Genomic DNA, 27625 nt, shown 5'->3' on the forward strand with positions numbered 1-27625 from the left:
ATGTCCTAAGACACAAAACAATCGGTTCTAAAACACCACTATTTCCGATGCAATGAGCTTGTGCACATCACCAGGGTTTCCCGCAGAAAATGTGTTAGATTAGGCTTGTTTGAGATGAGCAAATTCTGCGCAGAATCGATCACCGGTGATCAGCGCAAGATGCATTCCGGTTAGAAAAGTGTCCGACTTACGTCCGACTTGCTCTGATATCACGCTGACGTGTACAAAATAACTCTCGCGATGGAGAGGCGGGCTCGTCGGATTCTACAGCCGAGCGCAGTTGCTCTCCACCGACTGCGTTGACGAAAAGCACGATGGGAAAAGACTTGCTGACGACACAGCTTAATGCTCATTTGCCCGGGAATGTCAGCTGATGACTTTTTAATTCTAAAAACTACACTTCCTGTAGTAGTTTTTATATTTATTCAACTTGTTCTTGACTTATGACATTTATATTATTAATAAATTCTTTTAAACTTTTGTATTGGTGTTGAATTATTTGTACTGTGCTGTTTATATTTCACACAGAAACGAGTTTGCATTACGTCTAGACTTAGATTACATTCCAACATTTACTAAGAAGCCTTTTCCAATAATGAACAGTTCAGCTTTGTTGATTCTCCTTATAAACATCTTAATGTAAATGCATTTGTTGGTATTTCAGTTGCATCTATTTAATCCGCGATAAAATACGCGAACGCGATCTCTTCCATTGCTGACGTTTGCAGTCAACAACACAGCGAGATTCATGAAGCGTCCGGCTTGCCTACAGTTTTTTCACTCCTCCCCTCACTGCAGCCGGCTACTCTCGCCTATATTTCAGGCGAGGCAAGCTGCATCTCAAACAAGCCTTTTATGTGGTAGGGTTGTGCAGGTGGGCGGGCCGGGGGCGTGGCAATCAAAGGGGCGGGCGTAAGCGTCATGATGAAAATATTTTTATTTAAAACCCTCAAATAAAAATAAATTTTGAAGAAACTATGACAGAAAATGAACACATACTAGATTATTAATGAATTAAATGTTTTATCAACAGGCTAGTTATCCTCCAGACATTGACATAGTGTTTCCCATATATTCATTTATCTGTGGCGGGCCGCCACAGAATCAACACTGGCCGCCACAAATAGATTTTTCATGATTCCCATTTACATTTTAATTTTACTATTTAAAACGGCTTAATTCATTGCAGCGAGTGCCCAGCGCGCCTCCATCCTCCCTCTCTCGTTATTTGCAGCGCAACAGCGCGCGCCCCCGGCCCCCTCCCCTCTCTTTGCTGAGCCTACACGCCTCTCTCACATAACAGTGAAAAGTATTTAACTCCGTGTTCCTCCGTGTACTTTCTCTTTTTCGCGTAAACGTCAACAGTCACGGATGTTACTGACAGAGAAGTCGGTGGCTGATTAAGTTCATCATGAGAGTGACTTAACAAAAGGTTAGCATAGTGTTTCCCACATATACCCGTTCTGATGTGAGTCTGTGTCCGAGCTCTCTCCCTATTATGCGGCATGCCCATGCACGTGTTCTGTAGTAACAGCAACTGTGTATTCTCTCATATTTCTGAATTTGCAACAAATTGTCTGCGCTATACAATAAAATACCACTCGTATTTCTAATAAAAAAGCGCTCATAACACAACAACACTGATAAGAAGAGCAACACCAGTACAGCCTCAATGTAAACGTATGATGATTTTTTCAGATAAGGTCGCGTTTTTAGCAGCAGTTTAAGAAAGAGCTGATTGGATTAAACAAAGAGTTACTGAGTCGTGGGTCGTTACTGGGTCCTGTTTAGTCACTATTTTATAGACAACAGAACAGAAACTATGTAAAAATAGCATCCTAGTTGTGTTAAAATGCAATATAATGTGACGGATCAAAGAGTAAAACACGACGCAATGACGTCACATATATGCTAATCAGCGTGTGACGTCATCGCCGTCACAGTATCTCAAAATCCTGTGGGAAACACTGTTGACGGACCATGTCTTTCTCTCATTTCGGCTATGTGGCGCGTGCCCGCTCGCAGTGTGAAGCGCGTCCACATTATTCTTTGAGATGCACTTGACGGCCTTTTGTGCAGCAATTTTTTTTTTTTTGGACGACCTTGTTAAGGCGGTAGGGTATCCCAGCTTAGGTGGGCCGCCCGAACTGAAAAGTGCTGCGGGAAACCCTGATCACCTTCTTCTTTTGATTTTATGGCGGGTTGCAAACCAACTTTATAGGTGCATACCTCCACCTACTGTATCAGGTGCACAGCAAAAGGGTGCATACAGTATACATTATACAGGGCTCCTTATACAGTAGGTGGCTGAAAGAAGAAACAAGAAACCTTCATTTTGGATGCCTTGGGGGTAAGCTGATAAACATAAAAAATCATTTTATGATGAACTATCACTTGTAGAGAATGTCTTGGGTCTTTCAGTTGTTAAAATGTAAAGTTACGGAGTCAACTTCCTTCAAGTCCAAGAAATGTGCATTTATCCTTCACAAAAGAAATCCAAACGGCTCCAGGGGGATAAACAAAGGCCTTCTGAGGGTAATCTGTGCAGTGTTGTTAGAGAAATATCTAGCTTCCGGGTAAAGCTGCCATCTTAGTCATGTCAGCATTCAAGATGAGAGCGTACGCAGTTTGAGGAGGGTTCTTTTTTGGAAAAGAAGAAAAGTGCTTACACTACACTGATACTCTCTTCTGAATACAGAGGAGTCTAATAGGGCTGTAATGATAAATCGCGTGTCCCTTTAAAAAGACCTGTCTATAATCAATTCTGCATCGCAAGGCTGCGATTCTGTGTTTCATGCGCAGCTTGTCCGTGTACTATGGCGTTTTGGTCAGTAAGAAGTCCTTATCAATCTAAAATCATTATGAGTCGGAGTCATTTATAACGTGCATTTAAAAAAGCAACACTTGTTAAATAATATCATTAAAAATATTCTTTATTATCATGAAAATACCTGAAACAATCTGAAGAACGGCGATATTCTTCTAGACATTTCCTGGAATAGTGTCCGTAATGCTACTTCTTCTGTGGCACAATTGGAGTTTCTGCACAAGAGCGCCCTCTGGCTTTTGGATGTGGCGGCATTTCACTAGCTTGGTAATACCATCCTCTGCTATTTTGCTTCGCTTCATAGACAGAGTCTGGCTGGGCATAATTGACAAACGTTTTCCTTCTCATGGGAGGGGCTTGTCTGAAGTTTAAAATCATTGGTCTAAACGTAAGCCAATCACATAACGTTTGGATATGATGTGTGTTATGCGCCGGCTCAGCCGCATCGAATTTCTGCTGTAAAACAAATGTATGATGTAAAAAAAAACCCATCGAGCGAAATACCGGAGTTAACATGGCTATGAACGACTTTTGCAGATTATGTAAATTAAATCGGGCCAGAGCTAGTTGAACACTATCCTTACGGTGTCTTTCCACTCACGTCTAAGTGGAGGAACGCCCCTCTCTCCTCTCAAACTCTTCCACCAGACAGCCATAACCACAAGTACACGGCATACAAAAGAGGTACAATATACTTTCTTCCCGCGTCCTCCTTGCGTGCACACGCCCGCACTCCGCATAGGCTTTGAAAGTATTTTACAGGATCATTCACAATTTCAGGATAGATGAAGAAAAGTAGAAGATCCATCACTGCAAACAAAGTTTAGAATAAACAAAAAGAAAACTGACCAGGAATGTGATGCTCTTCACATCTAACATGTATAGCTTGTATACAGTTTGTTCCTCAGATGAGGGCTCACATCCACAAATATTAATTACACAGCAAAAATGTAAATCATTCACTACTCTTAACTGAACAACTTTTGTAGTTGTACATTTACTTCTGTGCAGTGTTTTTATTTGTATTTATTACTTATGTTAAATCATAGATTGTTGAAAGAATTTCATAACTAATATATTTACATTTAATACAGCCTGAAAAGTAAAACAAGATGAGTATAGTCTTATGATTAAAATAAAAAATTGGTTTATTGTCAATAGCATGGTTGTAGTACAGTACAGTACATTGTGTTACAGTGACAGCCAAAATACAAAACACAGCCTATATGTAATTTTAAATGAAACTTTCAATAAATTGTTGTTAAATTGTATTTGTTTAATGTTTCCAGTTGATAAGATTAAGATTTAGATAAGACTATTACTGAAATATAGTTTAACCATTAAAAGCAGACTCCAGAAAAATGAAAGAAAACAAAATTTGAGAATAAATTAAACAGAATTTGTGCAAAAAAAAATCTTTTTTTTCGGATTTCATAGGAAACTAATAATATGTGCCTTTTAAAATCTGCAAATCTGTGCTTGTACAAGCTTTGGACCAACTCACCTATGACATTTTACATTGAATAGTGTGGCCCGGTACAGCTTAGTACAGCTCACTTTTTGTTAGTTTTTTTCCACTGTATACAGTATCTAGTACCTGATACTTTTTATTACCACCTAGGTTGAGTTTCCAGGAAAGCTGTACTGATACTGAAACGTGTAACACTCCAACATCATGGTTAAATGCAAGATTAGCTTCCCCTTGTGCACCATCGAGCAAACCAAGTGATGTCGTCATCTGTGCATTGTTATACAAGTTCCCAAACTCTCTTTTAGTGGTGAAAAACATCCACATTTTATTTTTTATATGTTATATTTTATATAAACCCCTAATAACAGAGGCGAGGCATTGAGAAAAATATCAGTCTGTGTCTTATCTATTTTAGATGAGGGAACTGTGTGTTATGGATATGAGTTTTTGGGAACAGCTGCAAGTTTTTGGGAGACAATTAAAATGCACTAACCAAAAGCAATAATACTCGACAAATGGAGAAGGGTTGACTTTAAATTGCATAAAACATAACATATTTAAAATTTTGTGTTTGTGTTTGAAGAATTTATGATCTTATGGATATTACCTAACTATAAAATAATAAAAATGCTTTAGTAACTTTAAGAGAAATGCACATGGATATTTACAAGATTCGATATGGTTAAAACATTTGCTCAAAACTAAATATGACATTTGCATGGAATTGCCCTTCTGTTATTCTGGACACAAACAACTTTAGAAGTTTAATTTATAGATAGTCATATAAAGAATTGTGTTTAAAGACAATATATCAGTTTGATATAAATTCACCTCGTAACAGTTCATAATTACATCCCCTTCCCTTTCCACTCCTCATTCAGCTATCTATTATTACTGATCAATGTGAGAAATGCCCTTGTGCCTCGTCCAAAGTCATGTGCCCAAAAAGAGAAAGTGCATAGCTTGCAGACATGTCTGCATTGTAATGAAGAAAGATTCCAGTGGAGATTTTTATGGTGTGTTATAGCGGTGAGATTTATCGCCTGTGCCTCTGGATTTTTGGTGTGTCTGTACCCTGCACATACTAAAAAGAAGGCAATCTAAAAGAGAAAGACATCCATGAGCAGTTGCTGAGACTTTTCCAGCAAGTCCATTTGGTAAAAAGCATTCAATAATTCTCATGTTGCATGACCTGAGACACCTCTGGGATGCTTGCTTGAGCTGTGTGTGTGGGTTGGCATTCGTTGTACCTTTTCTATTATTCAGATAACATTGTTTTACAGTAGTGCTGTGCGAGTCAACATTTCGAATATAGGATTTGTAAAACAATGACTTGGCGCATTATGGTAATGAGGATTTAATGGGGAACTAAGTAATTGTTACAAAAATGTCACAGTTGCATGATATGCCATTAGTTATTTTTAGGGGTTAAATGAAATGGAAATGTGTTTTTTGGGAGGGGGAGATTCACTCATATGCTCAGTTTATCTGGATCTTGTTCATAATATTAATAACAGGTTTGATAAGTCGTTCATCCCCTATACCTTTTATTTCTACTATTTGTCTCTCCATGCAGAAATGATTTGCTGGTATCAAAAGCATTATTCGTTTTTTCTAAACGCCATTCGTACTTCTTTGTTTGGCTGAGGTGGAAATCATTTGACGTGACCATGAATGCACATTCTCAGAATTGTTTAAAATACTATCTCAGTTTGCAGGATAATCATATCTGGCCTTCACCCAACGGCAAGGGAGCTTACACACTGCGGTCACCCCACCCTTAAATTGTTCTCAAGAGACATTGAAACAAAATAGAGCTTTCCCCTATGATTGAGGGCCTGTGGGTGTGTCTGTAATAGCCTATAGTCTTTGAGATGCTATCTGTCACTAGGGTTCTTATTATGCCCTTCGTTCTGTGTGAGAATTTGCTATATATTTATATTGATTAAGAGTTTAATGAGCCATTCGGGTCAGGAGGACTTATGGCATGTCTTACAGAAAAATTAAACTTATTTAATACTTCAAACTTGACATTTGAAGGTAATGTATGTAGACAAGCTTGTCTGAGTTTGATGTGTGCCACTTTGTCTGATTCCTAGGATTTATCCTTGGGCGTTTTCTAAAATTTTAATGTAGTAGCTTCATTGTCAAAGGCATTGTCGGGTGACTGAAGAACTCACAGGGGCGAAGAAATAAAAATGCATGAAGTGAACAAGTGGAAATACTCCTCTAGTTAATGGATAGTTTAAATATTTTAATGTTTTGTAAAAGCATGGCAGCAAGCAGCCTCTATTTCATTGTGTCACTATTGCAAGGCCTTGAACTTACATTTACACATTGTAATTTTAGCAATACAATAGAGGGTAAAAAATCACATTAGCCTTTCAAATGCACAGCCTTTCAAAGCATACTTTCATAGGTGTCATTTACACTGGGGACACTGGGGACATGTCCCCACCACTTTTTGAAATGGCTGATTTTGTCCCCACCACTTTTTAAAAGCATTTGGTTAAAATGTTCTGAAAAATCAAGCAATACCTGTGCGACTTTCACTGCTATTTTTGTCTTGCTTTCAGTAGAAATATCAAAAAATTCTTAAATTAAGATTTTTAGACAAAAAAATATACAATTTAAGTGAATTTGTGATTAAAACAAGCAAAAATGTATGCCTATGGGTTGAGAAAAAAAATCTTAAAATAACATTTCTTTTTTCTTAAACACTTAAATTAAGCAAACATTTCTCACCCCATTGGCAGATGAATTTAGCATGTTTTAACTAGACTTATTTTCTTACGTCATTTTGCTCATCAAGAAAATATATCTTGATTTAAGAATTTTTTGATATTTCTACTGAAAACAAGACAAAAATAATGAGTATGAAAGACATTTTTTGCAGTGTATACTGCAAAAAAATTATTTTCAAGAGAAAAAAATTCTTAGTACTTTTGTCTTGTTTTCAGTAAAAATATCTAAAACATTCTTAAATTAAAATAAATTAAGTCGTTTTTAGACCAAAAATATCAAATTTAAGTGATCTTGAGCATAAAACAAGCAAAAAAATCTGAAAATCTGAATTTTTCTTGAATTTAGTTTTCAAGATTTTTTTGCCTACCCCATTGGAAGATTTTTTTTCCTTGTTTTATGCACAAAATCACCTAAATTTGATATTTTTGGTCTAAAAACTAGACTTATTTTCTTGGGTAATTTTGCTCATGAAGACAAAGCATCTTAATTTAAGATATTTTTTGATATTTCTACTGAAAACAAGACAAAAATACTAAGAATTTTTTTTCTTGAAAATCTTTTTTTGCAGTGTACGACTGGTTTTGTGGTCCAGGGTCACATATGTTGCATTGTGTGCTTATGGTGCGTTTTCTTTTAGTGAGTATTTTTGTGTTGTTGACCGGCCTACGTTATGCCTATTTTTGATGTGCTGTTATTCAATATTTTTCCCGCCCTGCTGTAATGTTTTTTCATCTGATCTTTTGTCCCCACCACTTTTCAACACAAACTGCATACTTTTATGTTTAACTCAAACAATGGGTGCATGCTGTTCCTCTCCTGGCCTACAGGGTACACAAGTAACAGATAGGTCTGATGGTAAAAAACTTTACAGTAGAAAATTACAGCCTGGTACAAAAAGTGTTTTTGGTCTATATAGCTAATTTTGCCCTTCATGAAAACTGTGAGGGGGTAAATTTTTTTTTTTGTAAAAATTATATTAAGCCTTAAAGTTCTGCATAATTAAGGGCGTGGCCACTTGAGTGACAGGTGAACTGACACTGCTGTCACTAGAATCAAGATAGGCGGGCGTGGTTTCAGCAACCAGCCACTTCGGGTTCACCCATGTTCCGCCTTTTAATTTTTGGTTATCTGCAAGTGATGCGCGGTGACACGTGGCCATGATGGCAATGGCAGGCGACGCCTACTTTAAGCTTCAAAAAAGCTCTTAAAGGTGCAATTTGTAAAATATCCAAAAACCACTAGGCCAGTGTTATTTATTTTGTCCAACTGATTACTATCAATATCCATCATGTTTTCAACTTCTTGTTTCACACGGGGCACTGCAGTGCAGTTTCCTGTCAATGACGTTAATATCCACGTGACCCTTTGTTACCGCCTTTACTGACGTAAAAAGCACATGACAACAGTGTCGTGTACAAATGCGGAACCATGCATTAGCGCCGGTCGGGCTACGCGCTTGTTTATGGACTAAGATTACTCTTTACCATCTGTCGCTGGTTGTGTCAGCAAAGACAGCCCCCGTAAGCGTACGGGTCAACCAAACAACCCAAGAAGAGTTTGGAAAAAAACGAGAGAAAGAATGAGGTTCAATATAGGGGCTGCATTATCTGGATAGAGAGAGCTTCACGACAACATTTAACTAGACAGAGATGCTGATCTTGGTTAACACACCATCGAATTTGGACTGTAACATCTATGACTAACAATTTCGTTTTGAACATCAAATATTACCTTACTTAATCAAACGCAACATTTATAAGACTTGATTACCTTATCCATCAACGCGATTTCTCGATTGCGTCTGATTAATGGCCATCAGCGGTTGAGTTAAAGACTACAAATCCCATAATTCCACGCTGCTTCAGAGCGTCATTAATTCAACGGCTCCAAAAGCCGTAAATATTCCGTGTATGTTTGGATCATTGTTTTGAATCTGATCTTTAACAAAAATGCTAATCTCAGCTTATTGTTCAAAATGAGATGTTTTTGAAGAAACCTACCAATATTTGAGTGGTGATAAAAAGAACAAATAAAGTTAGCATGAAACAGTTATATTTTTGTTTAAAAACAAATCCTCTATTCTTTCATGTGATATATTGTATGTTTATATATTTAAAGAAGAACATTTTCTGGATTTGCATTAAAAATTTTGTGAAAATCATAGTACATTATGGCACTGGATGGAAACTTTTTTGAAAAAATTGCACTATTTTTATTGCAATACATACAAGCACACAAATGTAATTCTTCATTGAGAGCAGTGTATAGTTTTGTTTAATAAGACAGCTTGTTAAGAGAGAAACTATGCCAGAAATTTATGTTCAAGAGTGAAAGCTTTTATCTCTGATTCTTATCATGAAGGAGCTGGATCCCGCATACCACACAAACTATGACGCTCAAAGCTAAGATGCATGTTATCTTAGAGTTACAAATGCTTAAAACCTAGGACCTTGACTGGATAAGGATCTATAGAGGCTTTTGAAAATGTTTTTGGCCTGATGTATGAGGGTTTCTAGAGCAAAGGTTGATTTCAGCAAATATTTACTCCATGCAATGTTTTTCTTTTAATATTTCATAAGTCCTCCAGACCAAAGCAGTGCAAGTATCTTGTGTGTACTTTAACCAAAGCGATTTACTGTGTCTGTGCTGACTTGGTTTAACCTGCATGTTTAAATGTATTTGACCTTTGCTGTGCTTTTTTGCCTTTGTGCAGAGCTTTCTGAGAACTGGACCGACACCAGGGAGACTCTTCTGGAAGGAATGACATTTAACCTCCGTTACCTGGGAATGACGCTGGTGGACCAGCCCAAAGGCGAGGAGCTCTCAGCAGCTGCTGTTAAAAGGGTTGTTGCCACGGTTTGTTCTGTCAAATGACATATTCCTTCAATGCTTAAAATGTGTATTCCTGACCCTTTCTAAAAAACGTGATATATATATAAATATAAGAAGTTAGTTACCGCCAAAATCAGTATTGTATCAGGTCAGTATTAAATAGTCAATACTTCATTTTACGCAAAATCTGATATCCGCGTGTTATTCTGTCATCTTTTCTCCCTTTTTTCCAAACCACGACAAACGGCAGTTGTTCTTCTCTGCAGTATGCAATAAAGCTGCTCAACAAATCACAGCACACCATTCCACGCATTGTAAACAATAATGACAGCGCTTTGAATACACACACAATGCCATCTTTCAAAGGCATATAAAACCTGTGGTGGTTATCTGTGGCGGGGAAGAAACGTAAGCCATCAAATTTGAATAATTTACACGAGAGGCATTTGGCCGAAGGAAAAATGCCGTCTGTTGCTTGTTCTCCCGACAGCATCAAGCTTCTGTCATGCTAACACATTGACCCAAGGGGATCTTATGAAAAACTTGACATTATTTTAAATGAAGTCAATAAAAAATTGAGCAGGACCAATTTTTTTTACAGCTGATCGCTGTCAAAAAAGTTAAGCGATGACGTCCCAAGGATGACAGCAGAAATTACACTGTTATTAATATGACAATAAGTGTTTTGATTAATGCCATTAATGTTTATTTTTTTTTATCTGTGTATACCACTAGTCAACACAATGAATATAACATGGCAAAGATGAATGCACATTTATTGATTGATTCAACCGATTTATAGCATTTTGAAAAAAAACTGATTTTTTTGCATTTTGCGTAAAAATAATTTATATAATAAAATGATTGTTTTATAATAAATCTTTGAAAATCAAATTATGGATTTAAATTTTTAATGTTATTATAACCTAAAGATGCTTTGTGCGACTTTGTAACAGACAATAGTGGTTTTTATGTTGTCACTTTCTTGGAAATACATTTTACCAAAATTAGTCAAAATTGATTTATTGCGTTTTGGAACCAAACTCTTCATATCTAATATATTTAGTTTCATAATTACACAGAACATCAATGACTTGCATTCTAAATTCAGTCGTGTCTGGCACCAGATTAGTTTTTAAGATATGTGTATGTAAATTAATTGTTACTTTTTGATTGGCAATGTTTATGCTTTACTAGATTCATAGAAATAATTAAAGGGATCTGTTATTATAATCATTTACTTGCCGTCACGTTGATCTAAACCTGTATTTCTTTATTCTGTTGAACACAAAAGAAGAAATTTTGATAAATTATGGTAAGCAAGCATACAGTTGATGGTAACCAATGACTTCTAAAGTAAGAAAAACAAATACTATGGAAGTCAGTAGTGGACATTGTCAACTGTGTGCTTACCATCATTTTCTACACATTAAAACACAAGATTTTTGTTCCACTTACAATTGCTTTTATTTATTGTTAACTGCCAGGCTAAAGCCAGTGGGAAGAAACTGCCTAAAGTGGCTCTGAAAGTATCTCCTCAGGGAATCGTCTTGTGTGACCGTGTGTCTAATCAACTCATCGAGAACATTTCCATATACAGGTGAACTCCACACGCCTCAGCACATTAACTTCTCTTCTCTCCAACTGACTATTAAATATTCACTCACTGTACCGCCGAAACCACATTGCATTGTCAAAAGAAAAGTTTCCAAAAAGTAGACACTTTCACTTCCAAGAAATGAGTTTGTAGTCTGGCCTACAGCAGCAATGATTTATTCAACCCACCAATGTTTCACCATGTGTACCCGCGCACACACACAAGCAGTGGTTTTACCTCAGTGGTTGCCGCTACAAACCTTGAAATACAGCATATTGCAAAAGACCAGCAATAGCCCACATAAATCTCTTGTTCACAGCGGGATGTGCTTCATATGGTCCACCTGTCCATGCACGCACGCACACACACACACTCTTCTTTCCAGATCCCATATTACAGGAGTAGGCAATGTTGGTCCTGGAGTGCCGATGTCCTGCAGAGTTTAGCTCTGAAAACTACAAGTAGGTGAGGTTTTATTAGGGTTGGAGCTAAAATCGGTAGGATATTGGCAATCCAGGACTGATGTTGCCTACCCCTTCCATATTAGTTTAAAGAAAAACCATTACCATTAGTTTTTAAACATTACAGCGATACAAGAAACAGGCTGTGATGTTCCAGCTTAGATAGCTGCTGTCTACTCCATATCTACTTTGCAGAGCATCAACAAATGTTTTTACTCGAAAATTGTCCTTATCTTTGTTCTGTTTGTGACTTTTTTTACCCAGGATATCATACTGCACAGCTGATAAGATGCACGACAAAGTATTTGCTTTCATCGCACAGAACCAACAAAATGAGACGCTGGAGTGCCACGCGCTCCTCTGTGCCAAGCGGAAAGTTGTGAGTGTTTGACGCTTTCGTTATGAAAACCATGATTTTTTTTTTACTTCTGAAATCGAGTCAGCACAAACAAACATGAAGAAAAAACATTGTTTATTCTGAAAAACAGCTGACCATTGTGTCTAAGGACAAAATGTTTTCCTCCTGTGGAGTAAAACTTCATCTCCTCCAAACTTTAATCCAAAAATATGGTAACAAGTCTGCTGGGGATTGATACTAAAGTTTTGAATCGAATGCTTGGTTTTGGGCAAGTCCTTATTTTCTTGCTGATTATTTCATTGTTTTCTCCTAGGCTCAGGCTGTAACCCTTACAGTGGCTCAGGCCTTCAGAGTGGCCTTTGAGTTCTGGGAAGTTGCAAAAGAAGGTACAGAGTATTTCAAGATGGGGGCGGTTTCCGGACAGGGCTTATCCTAGTCCCGACTAGAGTGCATGTTTGAGCTGCCTAAATTTAAAAACATCCTGTCCTGACATATCTTAACATATATCAGTGCCATTGTTTTGTCTCAAGATGCACACCAGTATTGTTTTTTTGTAAGGTATGTTTGTAAAAACAACTTAAATGTCCTAATATAACTAAGGCCTAGTCCATGATTAATTTATAACCTGTCCTATTGTCTTCGAAGATAATATTTAAAAATAAAATGCTTATAGATGGTTTCATTTGACGCATTTGTCACAATTACGCACCTAAACTGAACTTTCAATCTCTATTTATCAATCTCTGAAACAAATACCTTGTGGAAAATGTAATTTTTGGTTTCCTATAGACAAAGGAAGATGACCAGCATGGATCACAACTGTGTGAAAAGGTTTGGCCGCCAGGCAAGCTTTCAAGGACCTATCGCTAATACACAAATTATTTTACACAGTAACATTAGCTCAGTGTACTAGTTGATACACGTTAAATATGATATATGAAAGAAGACCATTTATTTCAATTGTTATCAGAAGTAAACTACTGTAAAAGGACTCTTGTTATTATTGATTCTATGAGGCTGTTTACACTTGGCATTAACATGCGTTTTCGTCGATCGGATCACAAGTGGACGAGGTTAATGCCAGGTGTAAACGGTGTTCAAAACGTTTTGAGCTCGTCCACTTTCAACCACATCCAGAGGTAGTCGAAACCACTTTCGATCGGATCGCTTTGGAGTTGCGGAACGCACATGTGGTTGAATGTGTTCGAACAGCCACACGCGACCGCCTTCTCTCCGCCCATTTATCTAATCTGAGGTATTAAACACAAGTTTTACGTCTTTTTTTTACTTCTGACCTGAACATACCGTGAACAGCGCTATTTTTATCCTTTCATTGATAAAACTAAAGCGGGTGTTCTCCGTAGTTTCGTTTTGCAAGCGTGGAAGTTGCGCGATCCTATTTCATCAATTGCGCTGAAAATTCAGAGAAAGCTCTTACATACACACGTAAAAAACTCTGTGCAGAATGTTTACTTGCTAAACAAGCAGTGGACTCCGACATAATATTAGTTTGCGTCCATATAAACTCATATTACTCCCACTCGCGTTTGAATGACAGCAGAGAGACTCGCCCACCGTCTCACGGACCGTCCCCTCACAGTATTCAGGACAAAAGCAGTTGAAAGTGGACAAAAGAGACGGATTTAAATACCAGGTGTAAACGTAATGTGTCTCTCTCGTCCACTTGTGATCCGATCGATGAAAACACATCTTTATACCAAGTGTAAACAGCCCCTATGTGGAAGTCTACTGGAAGTTGCGTTTTTTGTGCATAAAAGGCGTTTGTTTATGTTGTTGTTGCTGAAACCATCTATAGTAAGACAATTTTTTGTGATGTCTGTTCTTGATGTAAAAGATTATAAAATATTTTCATTTTGTGAGCAGGATCTGCATGCATCATCGAAGATATATCTTGAGACAAAGTGTTCACAAAAGAAAGAAAGGATATTAAAGACTCTTGTGATTTATAAATATATAATGTATTGGTTCTCTTTCAGAAAGGGAACACTGTGTAAAGTGGGATTCAGCGAGGGAGATGTCCAAAAACTCTCATTTGGAGATATCAGCCGGCCTGACCAGCCTGAAAGGAGCAGGTACAAATAATGAATTTAAACTTTGCCCATTTTTGTGTTTTTACTTTATTAGTCTGTGTAAAGCGCACACAATTGTGTGTCAATTAAAAGAAAAGTTTACCCAAAAATGAAAATGACCTCATCCTTACGACTTACTTGGTGGCCATTTACATAACATTTTTTAAAAAACTGTAAACGGTAAAGATTTTATGAGGTTTGGCTCTTTGTTTTACACGACAACAGTGTTTTGGTATCCTGAAAATGCTAACTTTTAAAGACGGATTTTAAAGTGCAAGTTTTTGATAATGATGCCTTGTTGTAAACACCAGTCTGTGATAAGGGCGATGTTATGCGCATGTGTTAATTCAGTCTATAGGCATTGTCGAAAATAGCCAAAAGGTGGCCTAGAGCAGGGGTTCTCAACCTTTTGCAACGTATGGCCCACCAATGGACATTCCAAGGACCACCTTTCTAAACATGATAGTATCAATGCAGAATAACAAAAAAAAGGATTGTGACATGGCTTTCGTATTACTAAAGTCACTAATGGCACTTTTCCATTGCATAGTACCCCACGGGTCAGGTTGTGTCAGCTCACCTTACTTTCTCTTGGTTAGCTTTTCCATTCAGTTTAGAATCACTTCAGAGTGGGAGGGATTATAGGGCAGGGTCCCCACGGGTCCTTAATAAGTCTTGAAACGTCTTCAATAAACATTTTGATTTTTAAGGTCTGAAAATGTCTTAAAATCTGGAATTTCCCTTAAAGAGGTCTTAAATTTCACGTGGGACCTTACATTTCATGTCAGACTCATCATCCAGTATTTCCCATACATATTTTCTATATGTATTTGTAGTATTATAATTATAATATGTTAGTATTAAAACGGCTTTATTCATTGTTTGGAGCACTCAGCGGCGCCTCTTATGTGTGTGTGTGCTTTCTCTCTCTCTCTTATGGAGCATGAACGTTTTTCTCTTTTTTTTTGGTAAAGTCTTAAATATATATTTTAGAGGACTTAAAAAGGTCTTAAATTTGCAGTTAAAAAATGTGCAGATACCTTGTAGGGGTGTCGTTATATTTGCGCTGTCTACTGCGGTAACATCATAGAAGTGAGAGCGTTGTTGGAATTAGGGATGCATAACAGTTCATCTATAGCAGAATAAAAGTTGTTATTTACATCATATATGTACGTGAACTGTGTATAATAATTTTATATAGATAAATGCACACACATACATGTGTATATATTTAAGAATTGTTTACATGTGTATATACATTTGTATATTTTATGTGTAATTTATATTATATATAAATATTTAATATATAAATATATTTTTTTCTTAAAATTATACATGCATGTGTGCATATTTATTTATTTATTTATTTATTTATTTATTTATTTATATATAAATAAATAAATAAATGTGCAGCCACAAACCGTAAGCCTGGACAACACTGGTATGGTGTTCCTCATTCTCAACATGTGGATGTTTTTCACCCCAAAAGGGAGTTTGGGAACTTACAACAAAGCACAGATGACAAATATTCATTTGCTCAGCCATTGTTTTTGATATCTTGCTGCCATTCCCATCCTTAAATTGACTGAACCTCCCTTCAGGTGTTATTATTTGCATATTTGCTATGATAAGTGTTTTTAGGGTAACACCTAGCGTAGTGTGGGATGTGTTTAGAGGGGATCTGTGATTTCTTACAAATGTGAAGGGAAAGAGAGAAAAGTCCCTTATTTAATACAATGGCAATAATAAACTGTGTTTTGTTTAGCTGTAGCTACAGGGAACCTGTTGGACGTTGATGATTACACAAGTGTTGTGGTGGAAAACATGGACAACCACATCGAAAGCAACAATAACAACCACAACTCCCTATGGGTAAGGACTTCTTCAAGACACATTTACATTTGCTTTGTAATGTATGGCATTATTGTCGAGTGACTTCCTTTTTGTCCTGGCTTGAAACAGGATATGGATGATGGTCTGGAAGAGGCTTTTTCAAGGTATGAGGCATTCAAAGCTTTTAAATCTCCTTTAAATCTCTCTTTGGTATGCGCTCTAAGATCAAATCCTTGATGTAAAGATCATGCTGACCTAGCACACATCAAACTGATCTCAGACTGACCTTTCTTTAATTTCAATCATTTTTTGAGTTCACACAACCTAACTTCTAGTTAGAGAAAATCTGTGAAGACGTTGGAAAAATTATTTATTTTCAGATTTTTTTATACAGAACCAATTTAAAGCTTTCATAAGCGGTACTTTGTCAGTAAGTCACCATGGAAATGCAGAGTTGGTTTTGTATAATTTACTTTTGATATTTTATGAAAAGACAAACCTGACCTGAATATTTGTGCTTTGAGTACGAATGCTTCAGTATCATTTGATGAAGTTCACCAGGGAGCTCAACATGAAATGCTTTTGAAATGTTTGCAACACGCTTTCCAAATTATTTTTTCTGTCCCCCGCTGCTCTTGAAACTTAATGGTAGGGATGAAAAATAGAGAGTGACCTATTTATAACTGTACACCAAAGGGCACATTGGAAATGCATTTTATGTTTTGTTAGCTAAAATTATTATTCTTTTTTTGTCTTTTTGCCATGAATCTTTATAGAGATTTGTACCGAGGCAGAACGGATTGTCACATCTACAATGAAAAAAATTATTCATTCAATTTACTTTTTTAAGGTAAGCGGTTGCAATCAATTTATTTAAGCTACATTTAAACAAACGTTTTTTTATTCTATTTTACAATTTTGTTTTGTTTAAATGTAGCTTAAATAAATTGATTGCAACCGCTTACCTTAAAAAATTTAAGTAAATTGAATGAATCATTTTTTTCAATGTATTAGAATTTTGATTTATAAAGAAATCCTTGATTCTTCTACTTTCATTTTCCTATAGCTGCAGTTTGGATAGTTATGAATACTCTCCAGGTAAAGTGCGCAGGTCCTGTGCCAATCCAGCCCTCCAAACCCACCTTACCCTGTATCATACTGTCCGCCAGGCTGTGTAACCTCTATCCCATCCCGTCTCATTTTCTGTAGTGATCCATTTTCATGTAAAACTTTAAAGGTCACCTAATATGAGAAATTAACTTTTTTATATTATGTGACTCTGGTCTGGACCTCGTCTTAAGTAATATGGGTATATTTGTAGCAAAAACCAAAAATACATTGTATGGATCAAATTGATCGATTTTTCCTTTATGCCAAAGTCATTCGTTTTTTATGGATCATGTTTCATGAAGATATTATGTCAATTTCATACTGTAAATAAATGGTATAGTTTGGGAATGGATGAAGTTGCTTAGGACTTCATTTGGACAACTTTAAAAGCAGATTTCAGATTTTCAAATAGTTTTATCTGTCCTTACAAACCATAGATCAATGGAAAGCTTATTTAATTGACCCTTATGACTGGCTTTGTTGTGCAGGGTCGCATATGTTGTTTGAACATAATTGTGTGTGTACACAACCACCCTGTTATGATAAAGATCTGTCCATTCCTTTTAATGAAATCCCAACACCTCTCACATGGGACAAGCTGTAGCGGTATTCACTGCAAAAAATGACTTTCTTACTTAGTATTTTTGTCTTGTTTTCAGTATAAATATCTAAAAATTCTTAAATTAAGATGCCTTTTCTTGATGAGCAAAATGACCTAAAAAAAGTGTAGTTAATAGACCAAAAATATACAATTTAAGTAAATTTAAAATTAAAACAAGCAAAAATATCTGCCAATGGGGTGAGAAAAAAAAATCTAAAAATAAGTTTTCTTTTTTTCTTAAACACTTAATTTAAGCAAAAGTTTCTCACCCCATTGGCAGATAATTTTGCTAGTTTTAAGCACAAATTCACTTAAATTATAGTTTTTGTCTGAAAACTAGACTTATTTTCTTAGGTCATTTTGCTCATCAAGAAAATTCATCTTAATTTAAGAATTATTAGATATTTCTACTGAAAACAAGACAAAAATACGAAGCATTTTTTGCAGTATTCTAAGCAAAATGATGTCACTTTGCGCAGGCCCCACCCACAACCATACATAGTCATAATTTCTGTTTTAATTCTTCTTTACGTATTCATTATACACAAGTCTGATTAAAAACTCAGTATGGATAACAGTAAATGGGGAGGGAAGCTCATTTGCATTTAAAGGGACACACACAAAAACATCACTTTTTCTTGCGCACCCAAAAATGGGGCTTTTCAACATGGTATAATAAATTATATATGCCGTATTTGAACCTAAAACTTCAAGGCACATTCTGGGGACACCTGAGACGAATATTAAATCTTGAAAGTTGGCATATTAGGTGACCTTTAAATAATCTTTGTAGTTTTCCCCTTATGCTGAGTTTACACCAAACGCGGTTTGGGCGTCAAAATCGCGTCTACCGCGCGTGGTTTGCCGCTTGAACAATTTGGATGCCTTCGCGCGTGTAGAGCGGAGTAGACGCGCGGAAAAAGCAAGCATTTGACGCGCGTCAGAGGCAAACTCCGCTTCTTGTGGGAGGGGCAACTGCTGTGCGAGTGTCTGTTTGCAAGATGACTGATGTTGATTGTGCATTTATCGAGAGAGTTACCAGTTTGTATTTGGTAACCTTACTATGGGGAAAATAAACGACACCGGTCGATAAACGTCACGTGACTCAAAAGTGAAGTGTGTATTACAATTACCAGGTTGCCCAATGTCCTCACTGACACTCTTCCAAGCGAGGTCCTTTTTATTCCTGTCTCCTCTATAGAAATAAGAACTTGTGTCGTATAGCTCCGGGTGTCTGCTTATGGACAATATCAAGCCTTGGTTGAGTGAGTGACTCCGGGCGGGGCTGCCACCACAGCAGCAAGCAGGCTCCTGATTGGTTAACGCGGCGCGAAATTCCGCCAAAGTTCAAATTTTTCAACTCGGGCGTCAGCCGCAAATTCGCGTGAACCGCTAGATGCACAAAAAGCACCATTCGCGCTTACCGCGCGTACCGCGCACAACGCTCAATTCGCGCCTTTCGCCCGAGCTTCACGCGCGAAAGAGGCGGAAACGCGTCTTCCGCGCCGCGCCGAACGCCTCTTCCGCGCCGCGGGACCTCCTGACGCGCGTCAACGCGTCTTCACATTGACTTAACATTGAAATCACTCGCGCTTCACGCCCTTACCGCGGTCGGTGTAAATGCAGCATTAAGGTTTGTTTCTTGAATATCCCATGATCCTCAGCCTAGCAAGTTTTATATGTCATTTGTGTCAATTCTAGTTTTTTTGTCAATTTAGTTTCACTATTTCTTTATCACAGTTTTTAGCATCTGTTATTTATTTATAAACATAACACTTGTAAAAAGGATAGCTTTGATTCTGCATGGCTGTTAATCTTATAAATAAGAGCAGTAGGCATTTTTACATAGGCATAGCTACACCGTAAAAAAGTTGGTTTAACTTATAAAGTAAGTTACCAGGTTGCCTTAATTTTGAGTAAGTCAACTAATATTTTTAAGTTGAATGATAAGTTGTGTAAAATTGTTGTAAACAAATATTTTTAAGTTTAATGAACTCAAAACGTTAAGGCAACCAGGCAACTTTCTTTTTAAGTAGTGTAATAACCACAAAAAATAAACTTTTTAATGAATCCTTTAACTATATATGGGCAGTTCCTAAATAACCAATGTTACCGCTTTTTTTAGTTTTGTTACCTTATATTCCCATTGTGAGGTTGACATTTGCATGGAAATGCCCATATCTTAATCACTATTTAAAGAAACGCCCGCTAACATATTTCATCTTACAAACTTTTGTCTTTTTTTTTCGCAAAGACTCGCTGAGTCTCGTACTAACCCCCAGGTTCTGGACATTGGGTTGATGCCTCAAGATTGGAATTCTAATCCCGACTGGGACAAGACCAATGAAAGCTCACCGAATGCTGATGAGCTCTTCAGTATTTAAGCACTGATGGGTTTGTGGGGTGGAATCGAGCCTAAGAACCTTGCACAGAAGTCTGCTGTGGTGCACACACAGCGATCAGTGGAAAGAGGGACCAACAGGTCTGATATCTTTCACACCAAAGCAATAGCAGACAACTCTATTCGAGTCTAAATGTCTATGCTACCTGAGTTTACATGCTTTATTTTTATCAATCATTTTGTATACAGAATATCGTATGTAGATGCCGGAGTCAGTATTGTATTCATGTATTAAAAGAAAAGAGTTTATTGTAGAAAGTATACAGATGCACATTTTAATGAATTAACCCTGTAGTATGCTGCTTTGAGATTATTACCACAATGATGTTCATTACCATAACGTGGACACCTGATGTCCTTAACTTTCTACACAGCACATGAGTATTTAAGTATTTACATCAGTATTTTTATTAATGTTGTAACACCTGAGGGTGCCATGTAATATTTCTCTATAAATCTAATAAAAGTATTAATATTAGTAATTATTTCTATTATTTCTATAAATATAAACTTTCTGTTCCAAATTCATTTCATCCAGGAGAGGGCAGCAATTCCTTATTCCTTATTCTGGCATTGTACCTCTTGTCTGTAAAATGGTGTGTATAAGGGAGGTTTGAATTTTACTCTATAATAGAAGCAGATGAGAGCAAAAACACTTGACACCACAAGTGCTTTCAAGTTTGAATTTACTGAGCCACACTCCTTATGAAAGATCCTTGTATTCATCATGTTGCTATGAAGGCCATAGAGAAAACAACCTAAGCACAGGTTGCTGCAGTGAGACTCTTATGTAAATCAATTAATCTGACTACTATTTACTTCAATTATAATTCTTAACATACTACTGTTTACCATCGTCTATTATCACAGATAACCTATTGGAAAAAACACATTATACAGTACAGACTCCTTTATAATATGAAATATTGCAATCTAAAAGTACAGACAAATCAAATTATCTGAGCCATCTTAACTGAGATATGTCGGACAGAAATGTTAAACACACAGTATGGGGACAGAATAAATGACTTGGCTTATGTGACCCTGTCTGTGAAATCCAGAGTAAAGTCTCATAATCTATAGATTATATTAGGAAATATTAAAGATTTAAGGTTAGATTTTCACACAATGCTGTTTATAATCGAATTTGATGTAAGAAACAGCAAAGGAAATCCCAAACTGGGTCACATACATGGACAACTTTTGTCTTGCTGTTAAAATGTGAAATACTTTTATTATACAACCTATCTTCCAACACATTAGTTTTGGTCATTTGTTCATACCCCCAAATACAACCAAAAGATGCCAAATTAGCGCCTCTACTGGCAGCAGGTGAAACTTAATATATTAGGGTATGAAATTATATATATTGGGATATAATTTTCCAATGATGACATGTACTGTATGGAGCTAGAAGAGTCTCAATAAAGATAAATGCACACACTACATTCACATATGCACACACAGGATTCATAAATACACACGCAGGATACACAAATGCACACAAAATTCACAAATGCACACACAAAATTTAAGAAGCACAGAAGATTCACAAATGCACACAAAATTCAGAAATGCACACAAAATTCATAAATACACAACCAATTCAGAAATGCAAACAACATTTACAAATGCACTCAAGATTCACAAATGCACAGGACGAGATTCAGAAATGTATTTCTGATGCACACACAAATATATCTTCACATGACCTTTAAGCTGGTTTGCCAACCGCCAATAAAACCGAAAAAGAAGAAGTAGTTTACACAGCGTGATATGCACGTGGTGCGGGCGCGAGCTAAAGTTAGCGCGGTGAAGTTCTGCCTGTCAGTTGGTTGGTTGAGTATAATTGCAGATATTGTAATCACGATTATCTGTATTTGGTGTCCAAACATACGTCCGAAACGCACAAAAATAAGCACAAATGGATAGTTGTAATTGAGGCTTTTGGCGATTTATAACGAGATAACTAGCTAAACACTTTAAGTTCTACATACCGCTCCCCTGTGGTTGCCAGAAGCCATGTTGAGGTCTCAACCAACCAACTGACAGACAGAACTCCACCACGCTAACGTTAGCTCGCGCCCGCACCACGTGCATATCACGCTGTGTAAACTTCTTCTTCTTCGATTTTATTGGCGGTTGGCAAACCAGCTTAAAGGTCATGTGATTGGCTTATAAGTAAACAATCCCCCACGTGGGGTGCGTTCTTGTGATTGGCTAAAACAAGGGAGATATCTGATTGGTTGCAGATCATTCCCTGTTTAAAAAAAGGCATTTGTGTGTCGAGCCAAGTCAGGGGAGTCTCAAAATTCACACACAAATGCAGTAAAGTTTACAGACCAAAACAGTTTGTAAATCAAGATATATTTGTGTGTGCATCTGAAATACATTTCTGAATCTTGTCCTGTGCATTTGTGAATCTTGAGTGCATTTGTAAATGTTGTTTGCATTTCTGAATTGGTTGTGTATTTATGAATTTTGTGTGAATTTATGAATTTTGTGTACATTTGTGAATCTTCTGTGCTTCTTAAATTTTGTGTGTGCATTTGTGAATTTTGTGCGCATTTGTGTATGCTGTGTGTGCATATGTGAATGTAGTGTGTGCATTTATCTTTATTGAGACTCTTCTAGCTCCATAGTACTGGGATATGATTTTATTTTATTTTATTACACATTACACTATTCAGGCATTTAGGGATAAATAATGTACCCATTTATTTATGATACGATATAAAACACAGCATACCAAATAGTTAACTTTTTTCAAAACGTAGGGGAAAGCGGGGCACAACCAAGCTTTTGGTTTTGGCTCAATCATTAAAAAATATTTGAGTTTGATTAATTATATTTTTACACACACATCTCTACTACAAATGAACATTTGAAGTGTGTTTCTAGTACTTACCATTCTTGGACAATTACACCAAACGTGACAGAAGCAAAATGTTACAACTTACCCCATAGGTGGGGTTAATTGTAACAGGCAGGGGGTGAGTTGTAACGCTGGCTAAAAATTAAGTTTGCAGGCAAATATTTCAATACTATTTTGTCTATATACTTAAAGTGGATATTGTTTATATATCTGTCTATAATAGACAGGTATCCACACTGTATTCATTCATCCAGACCTTTTCTAACAATAGTTCAATAATAAAGGGATACAAATGGCTAAATATGTGAAAAAGCAGCACAATTATGACAAAACATTTTTTAAATGTGACCCAGTCTGTGATAACCATACTACAGTTTCAAAATCAAATTCTGAGATAATGAACACCAAAGTCTGATTTTAGTCATTCAGTTTATTATGATTTCAATCTTTGATGTGACCTTATTCAATCAATATTAAAGATATGAACAAAAATAAATTTGACACACGATTTTTGATAAGACAGGCACATTTATTTTGTTGGCAGATTCGTGTGAAGCCTATTTAAAACAATGGCAAGAATTATGCTAACGTTAGCGGTTTTCATATCGTAAGTGCTGAGGGGTTATTTAACACAGCGTTACAATTAACCCCACTGGGTCAAAATATTTTTAAGCCCACCAAAAAAGTTGCTAAGAGCTGCAGACATATTTTAAAATTATGCTATGTTTTAGTCACCAATACACTGATTAATATGACATAGCATTGGATATGGTATCTTACACACCCAACTTAGAAACAAACAAAAAAACATATAAAAAAATACTTACATGTCACCAAAACACTCGTTCATCAATAACTCTCTGGAAAAACATTATACATTTCCAATAATTTGAGTGATACTGTCTTCTAGCAGTGTGAGAAAAATACTGGAAAAAAACTAATCATTCAACCCTGTGCAACAATGTAAACGGTCCGTGTTACAATTAACCCTGCGTTAGTTTGTGCCCCGCGCACCCCTGCTTAAAATATTCCAAGTTTTCCGATGTCAAACAATCGATTTATAGGAACGAAAGATGCAAAAGTCACCACAATCCGCTGTAAATATCAGATCCGGTGTTCCCGCCAGAAGCAGCGATGATATGTTATCTTTAATTGTAAAATAGCATTGGCTATCGTGTGTCACGTGACGAATTGCATCTTTACGTTAGCTATGAATGTGAAGCGCTATTGGCTGTCTTGACAGATTGCGTCATGACTTCAGTTCGCAAGGCTTGCAATGCGAAATGTTTGTAATAATTTTATACTGTTGTTGTTTTTGTCAATATATGCAATAAAATAAATCCCTTTGACTGTACTTTTCACGTGTTGTGTTTTATATGGTTGAAAAGTGTTTGGGTTTATGGTAGCCTTTTACTACAGATGTTTAAAATTAAATGCGTCTTATCTGATGTATAAGGCAAAAACCTTAAAACGTAACCACAAGTTGTATAAGCTACTGGCGCTACAGGCCACTAACCGTTTACACGTAACTTTACGACGTAAATAAGTGCTTGCACAAATGAACTATCAGGTTGTTATTTTTAATTATATTTAATTATAAAACAGGGTTCCCATGGGTCCTTGAAATCCTTGAAGGTTTATGAATCTGGGGGATAATTCAAGGCCCTGGGAAGCTTTTGAAAATTAACATGCATAGATACAGGTCATTTGAAAGTGCTTGAATCTATTTTATGCAAAAAAATCTGGAAAAAAATCCATATTATTTCCTGTGTAGTGTAGGATCATAAAAATTCTAGACTTTTAAAGTCTTTTTAAAGTTTAGCACACATGCTAAACGGTTCGCTTTAGGCAAAAAAGCATTTTGGTATGAATTAACATTTGCATACAGAAGATATAAGCATTTAGTTATGTTTGACAAATGTTTCGGGTAACGTATGTAACTCTTGTTCTATGAGAAGGGAACGAGACGCTGCATCTCCCTTGCCATACAAGTGTCACCACATTGACGCAGCGCGAGTTCCCTCGAAAGGGAGCTGTGACAATGCATCTTAAAAGGTAACACGATGTAACCTTGCTATCACTTGAAATGTGTCCCCACATTTAGTCCTTGAATTTGAAGGGGAATTGGACCTGGAAAGTCCTTGAAAGCCAGGTCCTTAAATTTGAGGTTAACTCTTTCACCGCCAGCGTTTTTCATGATTTTCACAAATGTTTAATGTCTTCCAGAAAATGTTCTTCTTCAAATATATAAACATACAATATACCAAATGAAAGAACAGACCGTCTGCTTTCAAACAAAAAAAAGTTTCATCCTACCTTCAGTGGTTCTTTTGCAATCAGCTTTTGAATATGGGTAGGTTTCGGCAAAAACACCACATTTTGAGCAAAAAGCAGAGATAATTCCATTTTTGTGACGGACATTTCATAGAGATCACATTCAGAGCGATCTTTAAAACAGACACGGACATGCATTTTTTTTAAACTGACTTACAATTATTGATATTTGACTTTTAAATACCTATTCATTATTTGCTTTAAATCTAATGTTGTCAGCAGATTTGTGTTGAGGTAGGGTACAGCCCTGTTAATGTTACTATAAATAGTATGCAATGTATTTCATCTAATATAGCGTCAGTGTGCGTATTTGTTGCATGTGTGTAAAATGTCAGGTGTGTGTGTGGGATGTACCGTGTGACGTGTCCTTTAGAGAGACCCCTTGACGCAAACATACGCATTCACGCTTGCAGACTACCAAAAAAGCATGTATGAGAAAGTGTGGGAGGCATACAGCTTCAAAAAAGCTGGATCACGTCTTGTTCCTCTCTCTCTCTCTCTCTACACACACACACACACACACACACACACACACACACACACACACACACACACACACAGTATTATCTTGCCTGAGGATGTTGCCTCTTGAATTTGATTTGCATTTATTATTTGCACTTCTATAATGCTGCTTTAGATTATGTGAAGTGTTCATATAAAATGCATATATATCTTTATGCTATTTATAGGTGAGTAGAGGGAGAAGTGGCATCGATTTTTATCGAGGTCCAGAACAGATGAAGCATACAGTTTGCAGCAAGTAAAAATAGATGAAATCTAAAGGGCAGAAATCTGTGGGTGCACAAGCATCTGTATTCACATTGACTGGCTGATGGGATTTTGCTTGCACACTGAACACATAGAGGTGAGCAAGATTGATGGGTTTGATCACAGGAGAGTTGGCTGAGAACGAACAAAACCGTTGCATTATATTTCATGTTTTACCTTAGGTACTCAATCTGAAACATTCATCTGTAATTCTCTTCCTTAGAGGCTCAAGCGTTGATGTTGTTGATGTATTATGTGTTTCCCCCAGGCAGTCATTCGGTATAAAAAAACGTGATGTCTGTGTACGTTTTGAAAAATTGCAATATTGTGCTTTCAAGGTGCAAAATTTCACCTCTTTTACCACCTTTCAAGTGCTTTGACGTTCTTTGTTTGAAACCACCAGCAAGCTTGGAGGAAGAAATTTGGACATTTGTGCACTCTAAGAAAAAAAGGTTTAAATGTTGTATATTTTTTATTTGCTGCAAAAATTATGTGATTCTGACTTACTCCCTTGCTCTAAAACATGCCATACATATTTTTTTCATCCCTTTTAAACAGTGTTAACAACAGGTTTACTAGGAAGGGATAATGTAGAGGCAGCCGGTAGTTATCGGGAAATAAGCCCCGACAGTATCACACTGTCGGGGCTTATTTCCCGATAACTACCGGCTGCCTCTACATTATCCCGCTTATTACACGGCTTCTTGCCACATAAGAAAAAAAACTGGACATGAATATGAATTTGAAACATTTTATTGGCATATTTGTTTTAAATTAACATTTTTATCCTTCCGCGAAACTTTACACAGATGCATAAAATGATCGTAATACCTTATTAAGATCCTCTGCTTCATACTTCTGTCTGTCTCCATTTTTTTCTCTTTTAGCCAGTCTTTGAGAAGTTTTAATGCCCATTCTGTATTTTTTGTGTGTTGGCTTCGTAGCTGTCATGCTCTATTTTGTCAAGTTCAGTCTCAGTAAGCTCTCTGTGTCTTGTCGTTGTTCGTTCTTCTATCCACTGTTTAAATGATTTGTTTTTTCCGTACATGTTAAAATTAATGTCAAAATGTTCCATTCTTAATTGTGGTTGTCCAGTGTTTGTCACAAGATGGCGCCAAACAATAATCTTTGTTGGCGCGGAGGGATTTTAAACGTACAAGTAGTACCGGCTATGCGTTATTACTTTGAAGCGGTAATTATTTGAAAAGAACGAACCTGCAAATGTCTCAACTGACCAATCAGAATCAAGCATTCCAGAGAGCCGTGTAATAAGTAATAATAAATGTAAATAACCAACTAAATGTAAGTAGGCCTAACTAAGA

At 36.7% G+C, this 27625-nt stretch overlaps 1 protein-coding gene across 3 annotated transcripts in view; it reads left to right on the forward strand.

Annotated features, from left to right (window-relative positions):
- Window positions 1-27625, forward strand: part of ldlrap1a (low density lipoprotein receptor adaptor protein 1a) — a 112641-nt gene that overhangs the window by 2641 nt on the left and 82375 nt on the right. The window contains exons 2-10 of one of the 3 annotated variants that reach the window (XM_065294522.2): window positions 9757-9899; window positions 11363-11475; window positions 12198-12312; window positions 12605-12677; window positions 14289-14384; window positions 16147-16253; window positions 16344-16378; window positions 17281-17312; window positions 20180-21581. In XM_065294522.2, coding sequence (XP_065150594.1) covers window positions 9757-9899; window positions 11363-11475; window positions 12198-12312; window positions 12605-12677; window positions 14289-14384; window positions 16147-16253; window positions 16344-16378; window positions 17281-17312; window positions 20180-20226 — 761 coding nt within the window. In that variant the 3' untranslated portion in view covers window positions 20227-21581. Of the gene's footprint in view, window positions 1-9756; window positions 9900-11362; window positions 11476-12197; window positions 12313-12604; window positions 12678-14288; window positions 14385-16146; window positions 16254-16343; window positions 16379-17280; window positions 17313-20179; window positions 21582-27625 lie in introns of those variants that run through there. The other 2 variants (XM_065294521.2, XM_065294523.2) reach the window with 2 other exon arrangements.

This window comes from Paramisgurnus dabryanus, chromosome 19 (genome assembly GCF_030506205.2).
Source record: "Paramisgurnus dabryanus chromosome 19, PD_genome_1.1, whole genome shotgun sequence".
Lineage (NCBI taxonomy): Eukaryota > Metazoa > Chordata > Actinopteri > Cypriniformes > Cobitidae > Paramisgurnus > Paramisgurnus dabryanus.